General features: G+C 32.1%; 2 protein-coding genes across 3 annotated transcripts; both read left to right on the forward strand.

Moving 5' to 3' along the window:
* LOC109359038 (ureidoglycolate hydrolase-like) lies at positions 952-6,356 on the forward strand. Its single transcript, XM_019603546.1, has 12 exons — positions 952-1,215; positions 1,291-1,376; positions 2,240-2,314; positions 2,550-2,678; positions 3,118-3,204; positions 3,372-3,574; positions 3,646-3,748; positions 4,113-4,204; positions 4,343-4,405; positions 4,604-4,844; positions 5,710-5,750; positions 6,074-6,356. Exons 1-12 carry the CDS (start codon positions 976-978, stop codon positions 6,169-6,171), a joined length of 1,458 nt encoding a protein of 485 aa, XP_019459091.1. The 5' UTR covers positions 952-975; the 3' UTR covers positions 6,172-6,356.
* Positions 10,658-14,319, forward strand: LOC109361124 (protein WVD2-like 3). 2 transcript variants are annotated; one of them, XM_019606449.1, is made up of 8 exons: positions 10,658-10,765; positions 12,032-12,359; positions 12,408-12,599; positions 12,925-13,016; positions 13,139-13,232; positions 13,322-13,393; positions 13,522-13,632; positions 13,839-14,158. In XM_019606449.1, the coding sequence occupies exons 2-8, from the start codon at positions 12,036-12,038 to the stop codon at positions 14,133-14,135; spliced, it is 1,182 nt and encodes a 393-aa protein (XP_019461994.1). In that variant the 5' UTR covers positions 10,658-10,765; positions 12,032-12,035; the 3' UTR covers positions 14,136-14,158. The 2 variants fall into 2 exon arrangements, with proteins under 2 accessions (XP_019461994.1, XP_019461993.1); XM_019606448.1 differs by having other exon boundaries at positions 12,032-12,599; positions 13,839-14,319.

Below are 25,552 nucleotides of genomic sequence, written 5' to 3' on the forward strand. Positions count from 1 at the left end.
AAAATCAAGGTGAAATCTAAATATGATCCAAAGGTCAAGATTGGTGCGCCAATTATATTTCTGACCCATGTCTGGTGCGTCTAGTGTAGGACTTGGTTTGTCTGGTGCAGGGCTACAAGCCAAATCTGGTGCGCCAAGCTGATGCGCCTAGGTCAGATCTGATGCATCACTGCCATAGGCAAAATCTGGTGCGCCCAGGCCATGCCTGATGCGCCAAGCTGATGCGCCCAGACCAGGTCTGATGCGTTGCTGACCAGGTCTGATGCATCAAGCTGATGCAGGTGTGCCAAGGCTGGATACGCCTAGACTAGGTCTGATGCATTAGAATTCCTCGGTCACAGTCTAGGCCACAAATCAGCATTCCTCAGTCACGATCCAGGCTCCCTCAGTCACGATCCAGGCTCCCTTGGTCACGAGCCAGAGTTCCTCGGTCAAAGGCAAAAAAACTCTCGATCAGTATTCATGCTAACTTGGTTAATGGCACAATCATGGTTTGTTTAGCTTACTTGTTTGTCTTTATTTACCTTTAATACTCCCGCAAGCTGAAGAGTAGATGTCAACTATCTCAAGCTTGAAGAGTAAGTATTGACATGGAGTAGGATCCAATGCTTTAGTTAAAATATTTGCAACCTGTTAAAGTGCATGTCGATAACTTTTGAATTTCTTAGGAAGAATCCTTCGCAATTTTCAATGGAATCCAATAAACAAAGGACTAAAATTATTCACAAAGAACGAAAGTAATACCTAATTTGATAATTTAATTATTTTTATTACTCAAATAGCATGTAAGAAAAATTTAAGGTATTGATTTAGATTAAGTGATTTACTAACAAGGTGTTAGTTTAATGATTGAAAGTTTTCAAAATGGTAAAGAGATAACTTTGATAATAACGAAAATACATAACTAGTTTTATCACGTGAAGGGACAGAACACGTGCAAAACCATCCTATAATACTTTTCGATCTGAGAGGTCAATGATTACACAATCATATCACAAAATGGAACTACTACACCACTTTCACTCTGTATCTGTAATCCTACTATTATTGTTCACTTCCTTCTCTTCAATCTCATCATACCAACATGAACAAGATCCTTCAATCACAACAACCATGGAACAATTTTCTGGGTACTCAATCCATGAGCCACCTCACTCTTCCCAACCCATATCCATCTCTTCACTTTCCCTTGATGCCCGTGCTCTTCACAAACAGGTAGGTATTTAAATTCTGTAACTTGGGGTGTTGGGGTTAATGGTTATTATGATTTGACATGTTACGTGTTGTTAGTTTGATGAGTTGGCAGCGTTTTCTGACTCACCTACTCCATCAGTAACAAGGGTCTTGTATACTGACAAGGATGTCTTAGCTCGCAGGTTTGTGTAATTATAGTTTATGATGTAATTGTGGATTTACACTTATCTCAATCCCCAACCCCATAGTTTCTAAATTTAACTATCTGAAATTATTCTGCTCATTGTCTCTTAAATATGTATTCATTATTGCTCCTATTGCAAATTGGTTTTGAGATTGAACTTCAATCCCTTATAATAGATCTTTATTAATCTAAGAAGACTTTTTATTTTTGTTTAGGTGAAAATGAGTAACATTATGTGTTTTTAATAAATATCGATTAAATGGGTAACATAAGTTGGATATGATGTTACCTTTTCTGCCCCTTATTTAGCAAAACATCATGGCGATGGGTGCATGTAAGAATCAATCAACTGGTAACTGCTAAATAAACAGAAATGCTATATATATATAGTAGCTCTAGAAGAAACTAAGATGCAATTGGTGTGTAAGGTGTTAGGACCTGGAACCTGGGAGCAGTCGTTTTCATGGGGAGAGAGTGAAGAGTCGCAAATAAGTGAGACATCAATAAGTAAGATATCATATCTTGAACAAAAATCTTAAGGTAGTAAACCTTTTAGTATTGACACTTATAAACTCATTTATGCATCCCAAACCATCTGATGTGAGACTTCCAATCACACTTGGCTACCTAAAATAAAGCTGTATAAATAGTTGTGGTTTTATGTAAACAATAATGTTGTGCAAGGGTGAATTTTAATGATGCTGAAAAGAGGTCAATTTTTTTCCTTTTCCAACTTCTTGTATTATTGAATTGGCTCTAATAAATCATTCATCCTGCTACATATATGTGCTTTGGGCATATTTCTGATTTGAATGTGAGATGCCAACCTTTATAGACTTTGCTCTTGTCTTCCATCTATAGGTATGTGAAAAATTTGATGGGAATTGCGGGTCTATCCGTGAGAGAGGATGCTATTGGTAACATATTTGGTCGGTGGTGAGTGTCTGCTTTTACCTCAAATTGCTTGTTATTATACTTTTAGCTCACATGCTTCTAACTCAACATTTACATTTATACTTATCTTCTCTGATATCTAAGTTCTTATCAATTTCTTTCTTAGACTTTCTCTTTTAAGCTCATATTAATGTCAAAATATTCCCTATCATTGGTTACAATGTGCCTGCAATTTACTAAGTACACTCATGGCTTCATATTTGCTTATTTTATGCAGGGACGGCCTTGAAACCGAGCTTGCTGCAGTTGCAACAGGTTCCCACATTGACGCTATACCTTACTCAGGAAAATATGATGGAGTTGTTGGTGTTTTAGGTGCTATTGAAGCCATCAATGTCTTGAAAAGGTTTTTTTTTTTTCTTCTTATTATTGCTGATATAGGACTTAATTGAATGTGCAGAAATCAGAATACAAAACAAGTTTAATTGCTATCTTGTCATAAATTCATTTGTGAGCAAGCCTGGAGGCTTCAGCACCTTGAATTACCAACGTAATAAATGACCTTTCACTGTTATGCATTAGTTGGTGCACAAATTATTTCAAATAAATGATACATGATATGAATTGAAATATACTGTTGCATAAAGATGAAACTCACATTTCTCAGTCCCACTTTCAAGCATTACAACTATAGAGAAATTTGAAATTCCAAAGATAACTAATTACTTGGAGTAACTTGCAAGATAAAGATTCAAGTTCCAGATGTGACTTAGAATGTCATATCATTCTTTTTACACTTAGGGGAGCAATATTATTATTTGTGATATTGATTGTAACTTTCACAGGTCTGGTTTTAAACCTAGAAGATCCTTGGAAGTTATATTATTCACATCAGAAGAACCAACACGCTTTGGAATAGGTTGTTTGGGAAGGTCAGAATAGGACCTCACACTTGTGGTTATTCTTGTCAATTAACTAATAATTCATTTTAATCCTCTCAACTTATGATATCTTACAATTCCGATTGATCAAGTAAAATTTACGTTAGCCCTGTTTTTTATTTACTTTTCAATTTTCATCATTTGTCGCTTGTATGCAGCCGCTTATTGTCCGGGAGTGAGAATCTTGCAAAAGCTCTGAAGACAGCAACTGATAGCCAAAATATATCCTTCTTAGAAGCTGCAAGATCTGCTGGGTATGCAAAAGATGAAGATGATTTATCCATTGTATTTTTAAAGAAAGGAACATACTCTGCTTTTGTAGAACTGCACATAGAACAAGGCCCTATTCTGGAAGATGAAGGTACACATCTTTGGGCTAACTTCGCATTTCCGATAACTTCAATGATCATATGTTATTTGTTTCTTGACCAGGTCTATCTATAGGCATAGTTACTGCAATTGCAGCTCCTGCAAGTCTAAAGGTTGAATTTGAAGGCAATGGTGGCCATGCCGGTGCAGTCCTTATGCCTAGCAGGTGCCTTGCACCTTTATCATGTTCTATTGTTGCCATAACTTGACAGCAACACAACTTAAAAATATTCTTCCCGAAGTTTATTAGGCCTTCTTTAACTTTTTTTCAACATCAGTCGATACTTTCTTGAGTTTCTTCAACTAAACTATAGTTTTCAGATCTTTGTTTTTTCTTCGTTTTGGTCTATTCAATATCCTCCTCCAATAATCTTGAGTGGAAGAATAATAGAGCCAAGTAGAATATCATCTCTTCATCTGGTTACATTTTCTACTTTCTAGTGCACTGCTTTGATCCCTTCTGAAATTGAAGTTTCTTACTTAATGGGACTCTAACTCTTCAAGTGTAATTTATAAATTATTTGGAGTAGAAATGATGCTGGACTTGCTGCTGCTGAATTGGCTTTGGCTGTTGAGAAACATGTGCTGGAATCTGGGTCTATTGACACTGTTGGCACTGTGGGTAAGTTATTATTGTAGTGAGGTACTTTCACCGGAGTCCTCCATGACGATTTCGGAATGTCTTTTGTGTAACCATAGAACAAGAAAAGCTGCTTGGTTAATCTAGAACATTCATTTAAACTAACTTCAATTTTGCAAGGTATCCTGGAACTGCATCCTGGAGCAATCAACAGCATCCCTAGCAAATCACACATAGAAATTGGTATGATTTACATTCCAACTTTGTTATGCAACAATGTTTAATTACAAGAGGTTTTGCTATGCAATAGCTTGTTTCTTAATGTTCATTTCAGAGAATTGTTCAGTTTTTTGATCTATCTGCGTATGGATAATTCCAGTTACTACTACATTGTACTCGTTATATAAATATTTACATTGTGATTATTTATATTGTCTGCAGACACGAGAGACATTGACGAGGAACGAAGAAATAATGTGATTGAGAAAATCCACCAATCAGCAATTAGAATAACGAAAACCCGAGGTGTCAAGCTTTCTGAGTTTAGTATCATCAATCAGGATCCACCAGCCCTTTCCTCTGAAGCAGTCGTCAAGGCTGTGGAGACTGCAACAAGAGAGCTAAACTTGACGAGCAAGTTGATGATTAGTAGAGCCTATCACGATTCGTTGTTTATGGCCAGGTAATTCCATAGAGATGGGTGAGGGTATTATATTAGATAAGAAATTATTTCCTTATGAAGTGCCCCAAAACCCATAATTTTTCAAACATTCAAAACCAAAAGAGACTATAATAAGTTCATAGCAAGAAAAAATGTTCATTTAGAGGTTCCTTATTCACATTCAAGGGTGATATTGAATCGATGAAATACATTTTGGCTTCTTTCTCTTTATGTAAGGGCCAAACCTCTAGAAAAAGGAAAAACAAATTGGTGATTAAGGCATGGAAAGTAAAAATACGGGAGACTTAATCTTTAACATGCTCGGGATGGGTTGAATATCTTCTTGCTCCTACCAAATTTGGCATTTTCTCTCAATTTTTACTTGAATGTTAAACTACATATATATATATATATACCCCACCTAGTAAGGTTTAAAGCTTGGTTGTTGTATTAAGATTCTTGTTGTGTTAGTAGACTTATTGGACTAGTCTTGTACTAGTAGTACTAAACTAGTACTTGAGAACCTATTTTCTTTGTTTTCCACCTACCCTGTAATTTCAACAGTTTTTAACATTCTGACTGTAGCTAAACAGACCCAGATTTTGCACAGTTTAGTCTAATTATATTATGTTACAATTAAACCATAGACTGTTAGCGAATCACAGTACGGTTATGGACACATGGTTCATCTGTTTAGGTGGTTCATCACTTTTTCTAAAGTTTATATTAAACTTTACTTAAGATAAATTTGATACGCGGCATCCAGCACTGGTGAATTCAGTACGCAGTACACACGATTAATAAGAGAATCTGGTAACAATAAACCATGCAGTGCTTTGCTCCTATAAATGAATAACTACTGTTTGTGTCCATTATGTAACTGCAGGTTGTCTCCAACTGGCATGATTTTCATTCCATGTTACAAAGGTATTGACTTTTTATGCCTTTTGTGCTATATGCATTAATCTGATACAACCTTTAAAATTGTTTGTGAAATCAACAACCATAATGAAGGAGAACAAAAACCAGTTAGTGCTCTTTATGTAATTAATTTAAAGCAACAATGGTAATTGGAAACTGAAGCTCTAATCACATGTGAATGGAGATCCAATGAATGAACTTAGAAATAAGTTGCACCAATGGTAATTAATTTCCAGTGAGCATTGATGAACAAAAAAATGTCTTTTTTTTCTAACACTTTTATAAAGGAATTGATTTATAAATATTGTTATTGTTCATGTTTTTTGCAGGATACAGCCATAAGCCTGAAGAATTTGCCAGCATTGAAGATGTTGCTAATGGTGTAAAAGTATTGGCCCTCACCCTTGCCAAATTGTCCCTTCAGTAACACATCTTCTGATGTGATTTTAGTGTGGACTCTCATTGTGGAACAAGTTGATGTAAACTGTAAATTACCACTGCTACAGCTTAGTGATTGAATAATGTTAAATTGGATATACATACCCCTTTTGTTTATTAGAAAGAGAGGTTGTTGATCCATCTAATATGAAAAGGGACCCACAAATTGTTTCAGATTCTAAGTTTTGCAATAGTTGGAATATATGAGTTCAATACAATAATATTAAAAAAATGATTAAGGATTCAATAGAAGGGCAATGATTCTATTTTGGATAAAAATGTACTCTAGCAGGTGTTTGTTAAGGGACTTAGGATGTGTTCAATACGTTAACATGTTCTATAATATTAGTGGAATGTGATGAATTAACGTATTCGATAAAACTAGTTGATAAACTAACATAAAATGGTATCATATCAAAAGTCAATAAATTCTAAGACAAATCACATCAAGGATTTTTGTAATTCATGACTTAAATTTTCCAAATTTTTTCTGATAATTTCATTTAACCAAACATAACTACTAGCTTATTTTTTGTCAAATATACATTATCTAAAATGTCTTGCCAAACACACTTAAAATAACACATAGGTAGGATTCAACTTTTAAGGATGGAAAGTATAGAGTAACTCTTATGTTGATAGCAAGTCCTTCCTTCACAGCTATTCAATAAGCCCCCATTGTTTGAAACAACCATGTAGTATAAAATTTAAGTACTAATGAGAAATGATATATGCACTAAGATATAAGAATTTTTTTACAATATTATTATATTATCCATTATTTATTTTCAATCAGCATTATCTCTTAAATAAAATTAAAAGTAATACAAATGAATAATTAATGATATATTGATTATGTATAAATCTTTAAACCGTCATTCTATAAATATTACCATCATATTCAAATAACCACCAATTAAAATTATTGAAAGACAGATGTAATGGCTGAGACATTTGTATTTAAAACTTGCAAAGTAACTCTACTTATTTAATGGTTGAAACTTAAAATGGATGTGTAGTGGATTATGAATAAATATATATGATTTGATGAATTATTAGAGGGTGTTGAGCATTTATCAAGAGGTTAAGCAAGAATAGTCATGGATAGGGTCTAAGCAATGGTTTAGGTGGAATATCTTTTCTTTAATTATTGTATTTTTGCAAATACAAGAACATCATCAATTGGTAACCCGACAAAATTAATTATTATTTTACGTCAAGAACGATATTCTAACTAATCTCATTTGTCCATATGTTTTTTAGCTTAATTTAAATTTATAAAAGCTTACACGCACTATCACTTGTTCAGTAGTTTTTAACCACAACACTTATTGCACATACTATCACTTGAACTTAGTCTATGAGAGTCTTGGGACATTTATGGGGAAAACAAAGAAAAATGAAAGGATAATAACATTTTTATCTTTTCATTTATACTGAAATTACAATTTTAATTTTAAAAAAACACATGCAAAACAAATTTGTCATTTTTAGAAATAGAGAGGAGTGTAACTTGATCTATCAATTTATCATGCTTCGTAAACCCATCTAAAAGGCAAAATAGGTTAGGATTTCCATAAATATTGCCACTTGGAAAAAGGTACTTTGAAACTCATTTGCTATTTATGAAAATAAACAATAATTTATAGGTTAGTGTGTGATTGTTTTTGCCATTTTTTTTGTTTTCATTTTTAATGAAATCAGAAAATGAGTGTGAAACCATGTTTGTCTTGTTGTTTTTATTTCGTATTTTAAGAAACATGACTTTCATTTCCTGAAATTTTGAAAATGAAAAAATGTCATTTTCAAAAATGAAGCAATGACATTTCATTGAATTTTTTACATGTTTATCTTGTTGTTTTCATTTCGTATTTCAGGAAACATGACATTCATTTCCTGAAATTTTGAAAATAAAAAATGTCATTTCCAATATTTTCAAAAATAAAGCAATGACATTTCAATAAAAAAATTTAAGACTTTTTATTTCATTTGTTTTATATCTTTTGATGTTTTAACATTTTCATATTATTCCAAAAAAATTAATGTATTGAAAACTCAATACACATTTATATTTTACTTTCCTATTATACCCTTATTTATTACTCCTCTTTTCGCTACATGTTTCTTCATATCTTTTTTTAATACATTTTTCAAAGTGGATTAAATATGATTACTTTAGTCAAATTGTATCAAATTTTTATATCATTTAATATCTATATCTATATTTTTATATCTATACTATTAATCTATATCTATATTTATTTATACTATTAATAAAGTCAAAATAAGTAGTAACCACCATGCATGACATAATTTTTAAATTCCATTTTTATCCTTTTTAACCTCTCTCCTTAATAAATGGAAACTTCCATATTTTGCTTCATTTTTTTATTAATACATTATTATTCATCCACACATTCTTTTTTATCTTATCTCTTTCTCAACCCAAAAATAAAACAATAGCACATGAAAAAAAATATATCAAACAACTCAATAGTGATTATTAGAAGCACAAAATGAGAAATTTATAGAAGTTTTGTGTATATCATATCAATTATTATGTCTTATATTCTTAAATTTACATTTTCTATTAAGTTTATATGTTTTATTTTTTATACGTATACACTTATATCAAAAAAATAAGATTGTGGGTGGATCCGCAAGGAGTACCGGTCGACACGCTAGTTATATATAAAGGGAAAACTTCTTATAACTACCTATATTCTATTAAGTTTATATGTTTTATTTTTTATACTTATACACTTATATTAAAAGAATAAGATTGTGGGTGGATCGGCATGGAGTGCTAGTCGACACGCTAGTTATATATAAAGGGAAAACTTCTTATAACTACCTATATGATGTAATTATCTCTTACATATTTTGCCCTTTTAATTAACTAAAATCACAATATTTTCTTACGTAATAAAAAATATTAATGAAAACTAGAATAAGTTAGATACACCAAAAAGTATTAAATCTCCAATATAACTTTTCATGATATCATATAAACTCAATACAAAGTGCAAAAAAATTAAATAATAATGTGAATCGGTAGACACGGAGTATCTATCAACATGCTAGTTTTCTTAAAGTATATACACAATCTTAAACATCAAATGATGTTACTCTCTCACTTATCAATAAAACACTAAAAAAATCAATTGATAAGTACTTATAGAACTCTATACATCCTCATAATAGAGTTTATTTATTTATCTCTCAACATAATAACTTTTTTCGCATCTCTTATGATATTGTTGAAATAGTTCGACGATGAATATGATAATATATGATTTTGGTATAAAAATTGACGTCTCTTGAATTTGTTGCAACCTTAATTAAATAATAGAACATATGAATATTCCACATGTCCTTGTGGTAGGTAATGACCAAGTTCAACTATTAAAGATGATTATTATATTGTTGACATAAATTTTGTTGAAAAAAGAAAATGTAAATATCATATATAAAGACACCCAACGAAATCATTTGTATTACCACTTTAATTATTAAAATTTAGAATTAAACTAGTTATAAAGGCAAATGTCATAGTTTGTGAAGTTTACAATGAATTATTTTGAAAATTGAAAATGATAATAACAACTATGTTTTCAAGAAATGAAAACATAAAAATGAAAATAAAAAATAAAAACAGAAAACATTTATTAAAACCAAACACACGCTTTAGAGTTTGACTATATACCCAAAAAAAAGAGTTTTACCAAAAATAATATTACATATATGATTTATAACAACATGGAGATTTATTTGTAATTGTATATTATCACTTAATAAAATAAGTGTAACTTTTTAAGTTTTAATAAGTATCTTAAAACGTACACATTTGTGATTAATTGATAACCTCCATACATTAATATTAAACACATTGAAATATGCATTCAACCTTTATTTATATAAATTTATTAAACGTGTGTTACACTTTCACCTTTTGTGTTATAATTTTAATATATATTTAGAGGAGGAGTCCACTTATTTCAAGAATAAGTTAAAAAAATATTACATATTTTAGTTATCTATTTTAAAAAAATTTAATAGTTCAAAATCTCATTCCCTCCTATAATCTATACCTACCAAATAGAAATTTGCTTATTAATAGATGGATGAACTCATAATCTCAATTTAGTCTTTAATCAAGTGAATTTGAAAAGGATTGATATACCATGTTAGACTTTACTAGATCTCTAAAAGACAATCATACACTTTAAAATAGATTAATTCTTTACCTATAATATATCGACAACTTAGTACAAAAAAAAATTATATATCCTAATTACACAAGTCTCAAAAAGCACTTCTAAAAAGTAATTTTGTTACAGCTTTTGAAAAAGGAAAAGAAAGTAACACACCCAAAAAATACAACAATTTTCTCTTTAATTTAATACAAGTGAATGAGGGAAACGAATTCAAAGTTTGAAAAACATTGGGAATATTTTAACTCCGTGAAGAAACGGCGTGAGACCGACGAGGCTACAACACAAGTATAGATATAAAACAACACAACATAAACTCTAAAACAAAAACTGAAACATTCTCCACTATTTCCAGATCCAACTCAAACTGTAAGTTCTCTTTCATTTTGTTTCACATTCTCCACTTTTCATTTACATTATTCAAAATGCACATTCTTTCTTTCTGAGATATGTTTGTTTCTGTCACTTTTTTGTTGTTGCTGGAATTAGTTATTTCTATATATTTAATGGGTTATTCGATTATTAATTTTTTCTGTGTCAATGGCCCTTTGAATTGGTGTTTTTGTAATGGGGTTTTATTTGGTTGATGAATTTATTTTAGTAAAGGTGTGGTTACTTGTTGAGAAAGTGTATGTTACCATAATTGGTTCAAGAGGAAGAGCACAAATCATTTTGTAAACTTGAACTTATTTTTTCAAAAGTTATGATATGTTTCAAAGTTTTGTTTTTTGGTTCTTGGGGAACACTGTTCACTTATAGCATTTGCACGGTTTAACGTATTTGATCCAGTTTTGGGAGAGAAAAAAATTGCATCTGTGTGTTTTGTGTTAAATTGTGAAAAGCCAAAATTTATGATACTTTTAAAGAGATTTTGGAGCTTCAGAAAATTTAATCTGTCTGTAATTCTTTAAACGTAGTAGCATGTATTTCTTGGGATGATCTATGTGGTTATAACTTAGAAATTTAATGTGATTTTTCCAGGGATGAAGAGTTTTTCTTAATACACTTCTTTTCTATGACATGATGCCTTGTTAGATGTAGTTGGCTTGTGGAGTTTCAATTATTAGAGTCTTAATCATTGATTGGAGATAATTACCAACCTATTTGATTGCTTTTCTTTTTTGTGCTTTAGCCTTTTCGTTTCAGTGGCTTTGCTTCTTTTGAAGTACGTAGGCAATTGATTCTATCCCTTCTTTTGAACAGAGTTATTATGATTTTGAAAAATGATCCACAAAATTCGCCTACAAATGCTCTTACACATGAAGGTGACATGTATTAAAAGGTGGTACTTGCTTCTTAATGAGTGGTTTGCAAGTTACTTTCTTGTGCGGGAGGATTTGTGGGCAAATGTTTTAGGGATATATCATTACACTATGATATTTATTTTTTGGAGAATATGTTGTCCTGGATTAAATTTATAAGTAAATTCACGCATGCTTGGTGCAAGGGTGTTATATGTGAGTAGTATCGAAATCAACTGTGGTTATTGTAGTGAGGGACATGTAACAGGATTAATGATGTTAGCAAAATTAATATGAATGCTTGACAATAGAAAACGAAATAGTAATTTTGGGTCTACATTACCGACCATTCGATCAAGTCAATTTATTTGGTTCTGGCATTTCTGTATTATAGTGAAATGGCAATAGAAGATACAGAGATTTGTATCATCAAGGAGCCAGATCGTGTAATAGTCTATTCAGATGGTATTTCCCATGATTCGGCTCATGAAACTGGAACTGATGATCACAATATTACAGAATCTTATGAGCATACCAATGAGACTACTGATCATCATAGTTCAGAGGAGAGCATAAAAGAATATGTGGTGAAGGAATGTACAACAGAAGTTTCTGTTAAAATCTCTGATGCCTCTAACATTAAAAGTAGCAAGAAGTTAACCTCAGATTTTGAGGGTGTCCTTAGTGAGAAAAGTTTAAAACCTCACAAAACAAAGGGTAATTACCAGCCACAAGATGCTTTGAAGCATGACCATGGATCTGCAACTGGAAATCTTCACAGTAGGTGTACAGGAAGTGTTAAAAAAAAGCCAACTGTTCCACAACCATTTTCGCTAGCAACTGAGAAGCGTGCTACGGTTGGAACACGTCCTGGTTTTGAGGAAGATAATAAGGGAACCAGCAAGAGGAAATCTTTAAATAAAAGAAATGTTCTAACTCCAAATACATTGAAACAGAATCAGGTATATGATCTAGATCTGCTTTCTATTACTGTTCCAAAAATATATACCAATGTGGAAGAAAAGCTTCAAGTTTTGGATGTCATTTCTTGCATATTCATAGCCTAAAGTTTTGATGTCTCTCCCATTCAAAAAAAGTTCTTCAGATTCATAACACAATCATCTCTTATGGACTGCTTCAGAATTGCATTAAATGAATTAAATGTGAATTGCATGTTTCATTGTCTAATCCACTATGGAACTGTTTATTGTTTGCCTTGTCTACTTATTATTACTATTTTATTCAAATTTAGTCTTGAAGCTTTTGTTGTCTGTTTGCACTTTGCAGTTAAAACCTCCTTTGGTTTTAAGAAAACCATTGCAACCTGATAACAAGAAGCATCCCGATGAGGACGACTCTTGTTCAGTTGCTTCTATCATGTATCCTTAAACTTTTCAGTTGAAGCGTGATAAAGCTTATGCTATGCTTTTCTTATTCTGGCAATGGTTATGCATGCTACTCTTGGAATTTGAAATTGATATTACTCCTTGACCATTTAAAGAACTGTGAATTCTATGCGCTCGTCCAAGTCCAGAGCAACTATTGCTTCTGTGCCAGTGTTTCGATCCACTGAACGTGCAGAGAAAAGGAGGGAGGTAGCAGCCTGCATTTTAGTAAACTTTGTTTTTATTGGTTATTCTTCCCCAAGTTGATTGGTGCATGTTCCCCGTTTTTTGCATTATAGTTTTATTCAAAATTAGAGGAAAAACACCAAGCAATGGAGGCTGAGAAGACTCAAACTGAAGCAAGGACCAAGGTACGTCACTTTTTCGAGTATCTTAATAACCATGATATATATTGTTACTTTGTTACTTCTTTTGGCGTTATAAGTTTATAGGTTAGTTTTCTAACCCTGATTCCTTCACCAATCTTGAAACATTGAAGGAAGAGAAGGATGAAGCTATCAAGCAGCTGAGGAAGAGTTTAATGTTTAAAGCAAGTCCTATGCCAAGCTTTTACCATGAGGGGCCTCCACCTAAGGTTGAATTGAAGAAGGTATGTTGTAATGCTCTTGTACCTTTTAACGGTATGATGATCGAGATTCGGTTTTATCAGTGAAAAAAAGTATGTAGACTTCAGACATGTTAAGCTCTCAAAGCAAACGCTAGGAATGATAATAACGTAAAACCAGCACATTATAGCTGTTAAAGATCAAGTGATACTTGTGTGATGACAAAATTTGTGTTACATGTCTTGGCTAGCTTCCAACGACACGTGCAAAATCTCCAAATCTAGGCCGGCGAAAGAGCAACAGTGATGCAGTTAATTCATCTGAAGCGGGCAAGGTCAAAGATGTTGCTCGGAGAAAGCATGACACAATCTTAAATAACAAAATTGCGAGTGCCAAGGGTAACAACTGTGATAAGAGTGATGTGAATGATGGCATTGGCATATATGATGAGCTCAGAAACAAGACTAAGCATATTGAAGAAATTAACGCGACCGAAGCAACTGGACAAGCGGACTTGGAGATCGGCAGCCAGTCGAATTTTCAGTGAGATTATTTGTTCAAATTTTTATATAAATTATGAGGATTTGGGGTCTTGTTTTTCACAACTATGCTGGAGCATGTTCACTCTATTTTCTTTAACTTATAAGCACTTCGCTTTGTGTATGTATGTAGTGAAATGTTTACTTGTAATTTATTTCAACTTATTTGTAAAAAGCAAGACACGCTGCTCATAATGTGCTTATTTGTCAGAACTTCAATATCAGTCTGTTTGAATTTGGCATTAAATAAGGCTGTTCAATGAACAGAGTAATTGTGCTAATTTCTTGCTTTTTTTTTGCTACTTTTCTACCTTAACTACAAGACATTGATGCAGAGTGTCCACATAAAATTTGGATCTTGGGGCAAAAAATCATCTAAACCAAAATTAATTTTGATTATAAGTATAAAGTCAGATTCAATTCAATCCAAAATTAAGTTTGGTTTCGATTATGATTTGGTTTGTTATATTGTATTAGTGTGAGTTACTTTATTCATTTTGTAAAAAACATGATAGGATGGATTGTTATATTGTAGAAATAATCTATTTACATGAAATGAATACAATTTTTTTTCAATAATCACAAATTAAAGTAAATGTATAAGTTTACGCCCAATGCATGGGCTAACACAATAATTATCTATATAATCAATCAAAGCTGTAAATGCTAAAGATTTTTATTAAAAAAACTTCATGAAATCTATCAAAACTATTGTGAAGTCTACCAAAAAAAGGCTTGAAAAATACAAACAAACAAAGAATTGGTCAAAAGTTTTATTAGTATCTCTTGCAATTTATAAGCCCAACAATCCAAAGTCCACAGAATCAGGAGATATCTCATATTTCATCCATAAGGTAATGTTGGCCCCTATTCTTCAAGCATACTAGTAGTATACCCATGCATTCGCACGGGTCACTCCGTCTTGGCTTTATGTAAATAAAAATAGTAAAATACAAGGTATATAAAAATTGAAAATAAAAAATTTGAGTTAAAATATCAAATTTGAATTAATCAGCCACATTATGTAATTAACCCTACAAATTGTAAAAGTACGATTATAAAAATTGAAGAATATAAGTCTTAGTAGAGTATATAAAAATATTATGAAAATAGTACTACACTCGTTATTTTCATCCCTTCGTAAAGAAGACAACATGATTTCAATCATTTTTTAAAGTTTTCAAAAACTTAAAAAAGATAAATAAATAATATTTGTTATTTATGGATATGTCTTCAATAAAATTGCATATAATTTTTTTTTACACAATTCAGTTTTTCCAATATATTGGTTAGCCAACTACACGATAGGTAGAAATAAAAACTAAAAAATCAACAACATCCCTGAGAAAATATTTCTTAACCGTGTTGAAAATTAGAACACCACATAGAAAAAATTACCTCTCTTTCACAAATCCCCAAACAAAAATATTACAATACACTTAAACAAATGATAAAATTCCTTGCATAGAACCAATAAATTATGTACAAAAAATAGACCCAAATGTTATTTATCCAAAACATGATTTTATCACACGTACCCGGTCTTAATTCTTCACCTCTTCAAAATTGAGTGATTTTGGAATATTAGTGAGTGCTTTATGACATTAAATCACCACTCAACTTTCAACATAATGAAAGCTAAGTTGATGAACATCTAAAAATATATTCCTCCAATTAAATTTTGTCATATGTATATATGTAATTAGAATTCAATTGATATAATCATAATTTAAATATCAATATGTTTTTCTTAAACTGAATCCAATTAGATGTGAGTGATGTGGAAGTGAATGTAATGCGAGAATTATAACAATTTTTTATGAGATAATGACACATTAAAAATGCATGGGAAAAATAAGTTTCATTGAGTACAATGCATAAAATAATGACTCATAGAAATGCATTAAATAAAGTCGAGTAGCCTAGATAGTGAAAAATGTATGTTTAACTAAATGATATACTTAATCCAATTTTGTAAATATTTAGAGAATCTCATAATTTTGGTAATATAACATGTTTATCTTAGTAGGTATACAACTTTTCATTGTTTGAACCATAGAATCAATTCTCTCAAATGCTGGTATACAGTTTGATCTATATGACACTGATAATAATACAATATCATACTTAAAAATAATTAAAGTGAATACAACACATTGTTAATTTCTCACGATAGTACATAAGCATATTATAATACTATTAATCAAAGATAGAACATACACATAGTATACATCTTCCTGTGATGATATCTTAGTCTCCTCTCAAGTTTAGCATTGTTTTTACCTTTCCTAAAGTCACTTACATGCGGCCTTCAATGAACAATGCTCATTTTGTGGTTATGACATTGGTATCTATGAGCTCAAAGCCCAAAAGATTCATGTCCTCTATCAATTTCTTGAAACTTTCACTCTTGTTTTCAATGATTATCTTCACCCAAAGTTTATTAGCATCAATTTGTTCCAACCTGGCCTCTACCTATGGAAAGTAACAACAATATCATTAGTAATTAAAGTTAGAGAATCAATTCATAAAAGAAAGAATAAGTACATTGTGTCTTTTACATAATGCAATCCACATAACAGACATGTATAAACTATGATTATTTTCTTATAAAATGGAATTAGAAACAATGTTTATATTTTTAGTTATTATGGAACACATAAGAGATCATATAATGACAACGGCGGTGCATTAACGCAGCATGGGATTTAAGCGAAATAGAAACAAACATTTGAACCAACTCATACACATAAATATAAACACTAGATAATGAATTCAGTAAAGTGTAATAAGAGCCTTGCAAAGTGATATTGGAGGTCCATGAATGGCTACAACCCTCGAGTTGTACAGCAATTCAAATAATTCAGAAGTTGTACTAAAATTAGGGAAATGTGCTTCATTTACCCAAAAAGCTTGATGAGATAATGACACACTAAACATGCATTGGAAAAATAAGTTTCATTGAGTATAATGCACAAAATAATGACTCATACAAATGCATTAAATAAAGTTCAGTGGCTTAAATAGTGAAAAATGTATGCATAACTATAAACACACAAAATAGACTTGACTGGTAGTACAAATTCACAACAATATGTAAAAAGATATTTAAAAATAGCACACTCATAATAATAGAGATAAAATTTTATATTTTTAGTTACTATGGATCTAAGTAAACCTGACCTATAAAAAAATGCAAAAAAAATTTGTTTTTACCTCTTGGGTGCTAAACATCTTTTTGCATCACTTGTCTAGTGATGATGATAATCTAATTTTTGAATCATATCATTTTTGTGTGTAAAAGCTCTTGATCTAGGATTGGCTTCTTGAAGTTTTGGATTGAAGTAGTTACCATCATTCCTATATATGTAATTAAACATGGTTAGAAAATAAATGATATATGTTATATATATTATACCTTAACTTGAATATATATGCTATATATGTAACAGTGTAGCTACCTAACTTCCACTTATGGTGAAGGAGATAAAACCCTAGTTTAGTAAGCTTTGACATACAAAATATGTAGAAATAGACTTCAATATAAAAAATAGGATATTCATAATAGTACAAATTTATAACAATATGTAAAAAAGAGTTTAAAATAGAAGTACTTATATTTACTAATTTTATTTGGGAAAAAGAGTTAAAAATTGGGAGAAAAACTCTATTTGTCAAGTATTTATCTCTATAAATATTCACATCACTACATAGAAAGAGAGACATCAAAAAGCATAAACAAATAATATTTATCTATGTAAACATAAGATGGACATGGAGCTTAATAGAACAAGTTCCCTCATCAACAGCAACAACAACAAATCATCAAGCGCACTCATACCCCAAGCCTCACTAGATCACAGATTCCTCATGCATAGGCTTGGCAATCACAAACAACACATGCATATAGCATGGCAATCACAAACAACACATATGCATATACTTCACACAAAACACACAAACTCAAAGACTACCACAATGACAAGGGTACATCAAGACTATGCAAACCAAGCTCATGATAAGCACGAAAAGAGCCTAGCCCAAGTCTAGAAAACAGAGTAGGCTTTTCTTAAGTCACAAGCTATTTCTGTTTTGGTTGTTATGCCTAATTTAGCACATGTGGTTTATTATTCTAAAAGTTACTTAAAATAGTTTAGGCTTTCATCCTTGTATAAATAGACATGTACTCTTCCTAATTACTCAATGAAATCATTTCACATCTCTTAATAAGAAAAGAGTTTCCATCTTCATTCTTTCATTCTTAGTTTCATTCAAAGAAGTGTTATTCACTTCAATCAAATTCATATCAAGAAGCATCTTTATATTCTTTTATGGTATCAGAGCTCTTTTTAAAAGAGCTATGCTACAATTCAAGATGGCTTCATCCATTTCTTCCACAACACCTCCAATGCTTGATGAACATCTAAAAATATATTCCTCCAATTAAATTTTGTCATATGTATATATGTAATTAGAATTCAATTGATATAATCATAATTTAAATATCAATATGTTTTTCTTAAACTGAATCCAATTAGATGTGAGTGATGTGGAAGTGAATGTAATGCGAGAATTATAACAATTTTTTATGAGATAATGACACATTAAAAATGCATGGGAAAAATAAGTTTCATTGAGTACAATGCATAAAATAATGACTCATAGAAATGCATTAAATAAAGTCGAGTAGCCTAGATAGTGAAAAATGTATGTTTAACTAAATGATATACTTAATCCAATTTTGTAAATATTTAGAGAATCTCATAATTTTGGTAATATAACATGTTTATCTTAGTAGGTATACAACTTTTCATTGTTTGAACCATAGAATCAATTCTCTCAAATGCTGGTATACAGTTTGATCTATATGACACTGATAATAATACAATATCATACTTAAAAATAATTAAAGTGAATACAACACATTGTTAATTTCTCACGATAGTACATAAGCATATTATAATACTATTAATCAAAGATAGAACATACACATAGTATACATCTTCCTGTGATGATATCTTAGTCTCCTCTCAAGTTTAGCATTGTTTTTACCTTTCCTAAAGTCACTTACATGCGGCCTTCAATGAACAATGCTCATTTTGTGGTTATGACATTGGTATCTATGAGCTCAAAGCCCAAAAGATTCATGTCCTCTATCAATTTCTTGAAACTTTCACTCTTGTTTTCAATGATTATCTTCACCCAAAGTTTATTAGCATCAATTTGTTCCAACCTGGCCTCTACCTATGGAAAGTAACAACAATATCATTAGTAATTAAAGTTAGAGAATCAATTCATAAAAGAAAGAATAAGTACATTGTGTCTTTTACATAATGCAATCCACATAACAGACATGTATAAACTATGATTATTTTCTTATAAAATGGAATTAGAAACAATGTTTATATTTTTAGTTATTATGGAACACATAAGAGATCATATAATGACAACAATGGTGCATTAACGAGCATGCGATTTAAGCCAAATAGAAACAAACATTTGAACCAACTCATACACATAAATATAAACACTAGATAATGAATTCAGTAAAGTGTAATAAGAGCCTTGCAAAGTGATATTGGAGGTCCATGAATGGCTACAACCCTCGAGTTGTACAGCAATTCAAATAATTCAGAAGTTGTACTAAAATTAGGGAAATGTGCTTCATTTACCCAAAAAGCTTGATGAGATAATGACACACTAAACATGCATTGGAAAAATAAGTTTCATTGAGTATAATGCACAAAATAATGACTCATACAAATGCATTAAATAAAGTTCAGTGGCTTAAATAGTGAAAAATGTATGCATAACTATAAACACACAAAATAGACTTGACTGGTAGTACAAATTCACAACAATATGTAAAAAGATATTTAAAAATAGCACACTCATAATAATAGAGATAAAATTTTATATTTTTAGTTACTATGGATCTAAGTAAACCTGACCTATAAAAAAATGCAAAAAAAATTTGTTTTTACCTCTTGGGTGCTAAACATCTTTTTGCATCACTTGTCTAGTGATGATGATAATCTAATTTTTGAATCATATCATTTTTGTGTGTAAAAGCTCTTGATCTAGGATTGGCTTCTTGAAGTTTTGGATTGAAGTAGTTACCATCATTCCTATATATGTAATTAAACATGGTTAGAAAATAAATGATATATGTTATATATATTATACCTTAACTTGAATATATATGCTATATATGTAACAGTGTAGCTACCTAACTTCCACTTATGGTGAAGGAGATAAAACCCTAGTTTAGTAAGCTTTGACATACAAAATATGTAGAAATAGACTTCAATATAAAAAATAGGATATTCATAATAGTACAAATTTATAACAATATGTAAAAAAGAGTTTAAAATAGAAGTACTTATATTTACTAATTTTATTTGGGAAAAAGAGTTAAAAATTGGGAGAAAAACTCTATTTGTCAAGTATTTATCTCTATAAATATTCACATCACTACATAGAAAGAGAGACATCAAAAAGCATAAACAAATAATATTTATCTATGTAAACATAAGATGGACATGGAGCTTAATAGAACAAGTTCCCTCATCAACAGCAACAACAACAAATCATCAAGCGCACTCATACCCCAAGCCTCACTAGATCACAGATTCCTCATGCATAGGCTTGGCAATCACAAACAACACATGCATATAGCATGGCAATCACAAACAACACATATGCATATACTTCACACAAAACACACAAACTCAAAGACTACCACAATGACAAGGGTACATCAAGACTATGCAAACCAAGCTCATGATAAGCACGAAAAGAGCCTAGCCCAAGTCTAGAAAACAGAGTAGGCTTTTCTTAAGTCACAAGCTATTTCTGTTTTGGTTGTTATGCCTAATTTAGCACATGTGGTTTATTATTCTAAAAGTTAGTTAAAATAGTTTAGGCTTTCATCCTTGTATAAATAGACATGTACTCTTCCTAATTACTCAATGAAATCATTTCACATCTCTTAATAAGAAAAGAGTTTCCATCTTCATTCTTTCATTCTTAGTTTCATTCAAAGAAGTGTTATTCACTTCAATCAAATTCATATCAAGAAGCATCTTTATATTCTTTTATGGTATCAGAGCTCTTTTTAAAAGAGCTATGCTACAATTCAAGATGGCTTCATCCATTTCTTCCACAACACCTCCAATGCTTCAAGGAGACATCACACAAGATCCATACTACATCCATCCATCAGAAAATACTGCAATTGCATTAGTATCCCCTCATCTCAATGGTGACAACTATCACCAATTGAGCAGATCGATGAAAATGAGCCTTATAACCAAGCAAACGTTTGCCTTTGTCGATGGAACCATTCAGATGCCACTTAGAACAGATCCAACTTTTGTAGCATGGGAAAGGACAAACAATATGGTTGCATCTTGGATCACAAGATCAGTATCTCCATCAATTTCTCAGAGTATCTTATGGATTGACAAAGCCTATGAAATATGGGAAGAACTTAGGGAAAGATTCTCACAAGGAAATCTTTTCAGAATTGCTCACTTACAAGAAAGTATATCTAACTACAAACAAGGAAATCTCAGTGTTAATGCCTATTTCACTAAGATGAAGACATTATGGGATGAACTTGAAATATTTAGACCACTCTCCAACTGCAATTGTAATAGCAGAAAATTCAAAACTGAGGACAAGGTGATCAGATTTCTAAAAGGACTAAATGACTCATACTCGAATGTCAGATCACAAATAATGCTAATGGATCCACTACCAAATATGAGCAAGGTTTGCTCCCTGGTCATCCAACAAGAAGATCAGATATATGGTCAAGAATTAGAGGCCAAAACTATGAATATAGGGACCAATTGGAAGAGAAATACAGGAAGAAACCTGAACAAGAACAAATGACCTATTAGAGGAACCATTACTCCATATGCTAAAGGCTCATGGAATAAACCTACAAGTTTGGGCAAATATTGCACTCACTGCAAAAAGCCTGGACACACTATTGATATATGTTACAAAATACATGGTTTTCCCCCTAACTTCCAATTCACAAAAGGGGAACAAGCCAATTCTGCAACATTTATGCACAACAGCCTTGACAACAGTGAACAACAAAAAGAGGATGATGTTCCCTTCAGTCTAACCAAGCATCAATACCAAGAAATTGTCAACCTATTGCAGCAGAATGCACATAAGAATGAGTCCTCTGCTCCTGACACTATCATCAATACAATGAACACCACCTCCATACCCAATGATCAACAAGATGAAGGTAATTCTAACTCTCAATGGATATTAGACAGTGGTGCCACTGATCATATTGCTTATGATATTTCTTACTTCTCTACACATTACAAAATCAGACCTGTTAAGGTCAGATTGCCCAATGGCCAAGAGCTTCTGGCCAAGATATCATGGACCATAAATATCCTGCACAACTTAACAATTCATAATGTTTTGTATTTGCCTGCATTCTCTTATAACTTGTTATCCATACCAAAATTAACATCTCAATCCTTTTGCATTCTATCTTTTGATGCATCTTGTTGCAAGATACAGGAGATGGATTCCTTGAAGATGATTAGTATAGCCAAGATGTCAAAGGGATTGTATGTGTTAAGAGGCATTAAACTAGATCATAATGTACATTTATCTGCTGCAAATACAGTTGTTACACCTAAGTCTAGTCTCTAGCACTTTAGGCTAGCTCATCCCTCTCATGCTTGTATGGATGTTATCAAGAACAATTTCCCTTTTATTACTTTTAATAAAGATTATGTTTGTCATGTTTGCCACCAAGCAAAACAGAAAAGCCTCCCCTTCCCTTTAAGCAATACTCATTCTTCTAATAACTTTGATTTGATACATGTTGATATATGAGGCCCCTTTTCCATACCATATATACATGAATATAAATATTTCTTAACCATTGTGGATGATCACAGCAGATATACATGGATCACTCTTATGAAAAATAAAACGGAAACTGTAAATGCTTTAAAACACTTCATTACCATGATCAAAACACAACACATTCTATTGATATTAAGGTTGTTAGGAGTGACAATGGCCCTGAATTTCTTTTAAGAGACTTCTATGCTAGCCAAGGAATTACACATCAAACCTCTAGTACTTATACACCACAACAAAATGGTGTTGTGGAAAGAAAGCACCAACACATCTTGAATGTGGCAAGAGCTATGCTAATAAAAAGCAATCTTCCCAAAATCTATTGGTCCTATGCTATAAAACATGTTGTTCACATAATCAACATTCTCCCTACTCCTACTCTAGACAACCAATCTCCTTATGAGACATTACATAAGAAATAGTTTAACTTTCAAAATCTAAGAGTTTTTGGTTGCCTATGCTACACATACATTCACAAACACCTTAGAAATAAGTTTGATCCTAGATCTTCTAAGCGTGTCTTCATAGGATTTCAATAAGGTACCAAGGGATACATTGTGCTTAATCTTACCACTAGAGCTATACAAATTAGTAGGGATGTCATTTTTCATGAACATATATTCCCTTATCCCTCTACACAACAGAATCAAGTCCCTCATCAGTCTCATCCCACAAATATTGCCCCTCACCCTGCTCTTTATGAAGATATCCTTCACCCTCATCAACCTACTCTGCCTCATATAGATACTGACCAAACCATTAGTGAGGTCATCAGACCCCCCTCACCAACTCAACCACTCACTCAACCTAGAAGGAGCACTAGGCACCATAAAATCCTATCCTATCTTCAATCCTACCATTATGTCCTCTCCAACAACATTGACACACATACCAACTCTGTTTATCCTATATCTTCATACTTATCCTATCACAAATTATCCCCCTGCACAAATCTCTTATCTTATCCATATCCTCACAAGTTGAACCAAAGAACTACACATAAGCTATTAAATTTCCTCACTGGAGAGAAGCCATTCACCAAGAGCTCTCTGCTCTGCAACAGAATAATACATGGCTCATCACTGACCTACCAACCTCTAAGACACCTATAGGTTGCAAATTGGTTTTCAAAATCAAATATAATCCTGATGGCACAATAGAGAGGCACAAGGCCAGGCTTGTAGCAAAGGGCTACACACAAATTGAAGGCATTGATTATATCAATACCTTCTCACCTGTGGCCAAACTTACCACTATTAGGTTAGTCCTAGCCCTAGCTTCCATCCATAATTGGCCCTTGAAATAATTAGACATCAACAATGCCTTTCTACATGGTGACTTAAAGGAACAAGTTTACATGAAACTCCCCCCGGCCTTACATCTACTAAACCAAACCAATGCTGCAAGTTACAAAAGTCACTATATGGACTTAAACAAGCAAGCAGACAGTGGTTTGCTAAACTCTCTGCCTTTCTCCTTCGACATGGTTTCTATAAAGCCAAAGGAGATCATTCTATTTTCATCAAATGGTCCTCTATATCCTCTATCACTGCCTTGTTAGTATATGTCGATGACATTATACTTACTGGCAATCTACCTTCTGATATTAAACATATGAAGCTCATCCTAGATCAAGCTTTCAAAATTAAAGACTTAGGTGATTTAAAATTCTTCCTAGGCTTTGAAATTGCTAGAAACAACACTGGCATCTCTATCAACCAAAGAAAGTATGCCCTTGAGATACTTTATGATACATGGCTTCTTGGTTGTAAACCATCCTCTACACCTATGACACAAGGTACTCATCTTTACCAAGATGCCACTGATCCTTACCCTAATCCATCTGCCTATAGAAGGTTAGTTGGTAGATTAATTTATCTCACTAACACAAGACCAAACCTTGCCTTCTCTGTAAATCAGCTAGCCCAATTTATGGCTAAATCTACAATTACTCATCATAATGCAGCTATCAAAATTCTAAGATACATTAAAAGGTCTCCATCCCTAGGATTATTTTATCCTACTTCTTCATCTCTCCAACTAAATGCATACAGTGACAGTGATTGAGCTTATTGTCCTGATACAAGAAGATCAACCACTGGTTTTTGCATTTATCTTGGTACATCTTTGATTTCTTGGAAATCAAAGAAGCAAAGAACTGTCTCCGGGAGCTCTTGTGAAGCTGAATACAGGGCCATGGCTTTAACTTGTTGTGAAATTACTTGGTTAACACACATGCTATATGATTTACTACATTTAAACATTACTCCTACTACTCTTTTTTGTGATAATCAATCTGCTATTCATATTGCCACTAACCCAGTTTTTCATGAAAGAACAAAGCACATAGAATTAGATTGTCACACAGTGAGAGAAAACTGTGGCAGAGGCTTGGTAAAACTTCTGCCCATCAAATCTGTTTTTCAACTTGCAGATGCACTTACTAAACCATTAGGACCTAAGGAATATGCAACTATCCATACCAAGCTGGGTCTACTGGACATATGTGCCCTAGCTT

The sequence above is a fragment of the Lupinus angustifolius genome, chromosome LG11 (assembly GCF_001865875.1).
Source record: "Lupinus angustifolius cultivar Tanjil chromosome LG11, LupAngTanjil_v1.0, whole genome shotgun sequence".
Classification (NCBI taxonomy): Eukaryota; Viridiplantae; Streptophyta; class Magnoliopsida; order Fabales; family Fabaceae; genus Lupinus; species Lupinus angustifolius.

What these genes read in the sequence shown, in the direction of transcription:
- LOC109359038 (XM_019603546.1), top strand. Translation starts at nt 976, where the DNA reads ATGATTACACAATCATATCACAAAATGGAACTACTACACCACTTTCAC. An exon ending in GCCATCAATGTCTTGAAAAG is followed by an intron (nt 2,679 to 3,117) that starts GTTTTTTTTTTT and finishes TAACTTTCACAG; the next exon opens with GTCTGGTTTTAAACCTAGAA. An exon ending in GGAATAGGTTGTTTGGGAAG is followed by an intron (nt 3,205 to 3,371) that starts GTCAGAATAGGA and finishes GCTTGTATGCAG; the next exon opens with CCGCTTATTGTCCGGGAGTG.
- LOC109361124 (XM_019606448.1), top strand. Translation starts at nt 12,036, where the DNA reads ATGGCAATAGAAGATACAGAGATTTGTATCATCAAGGAGCCAGATCGT. An exon ending in GTGCAGAGAAAAGGAGGGAG is followed by an intron (nt 13,233 to 13,321) that starts GTAGCAGCCTGC and finishes TTTGCATTATAG; the next exon opens with TTTTATTCAAAATTAGAGGA. An exon ending in CTAAGGTTGAATTGAAGAAG is followed by an intron (nt 13,633 to 13,838) that starts GTATGTTGTAAT and finishes TGTCTTGGCTAG; the next exon opens with CTTCCAACGACACGTGCAAA.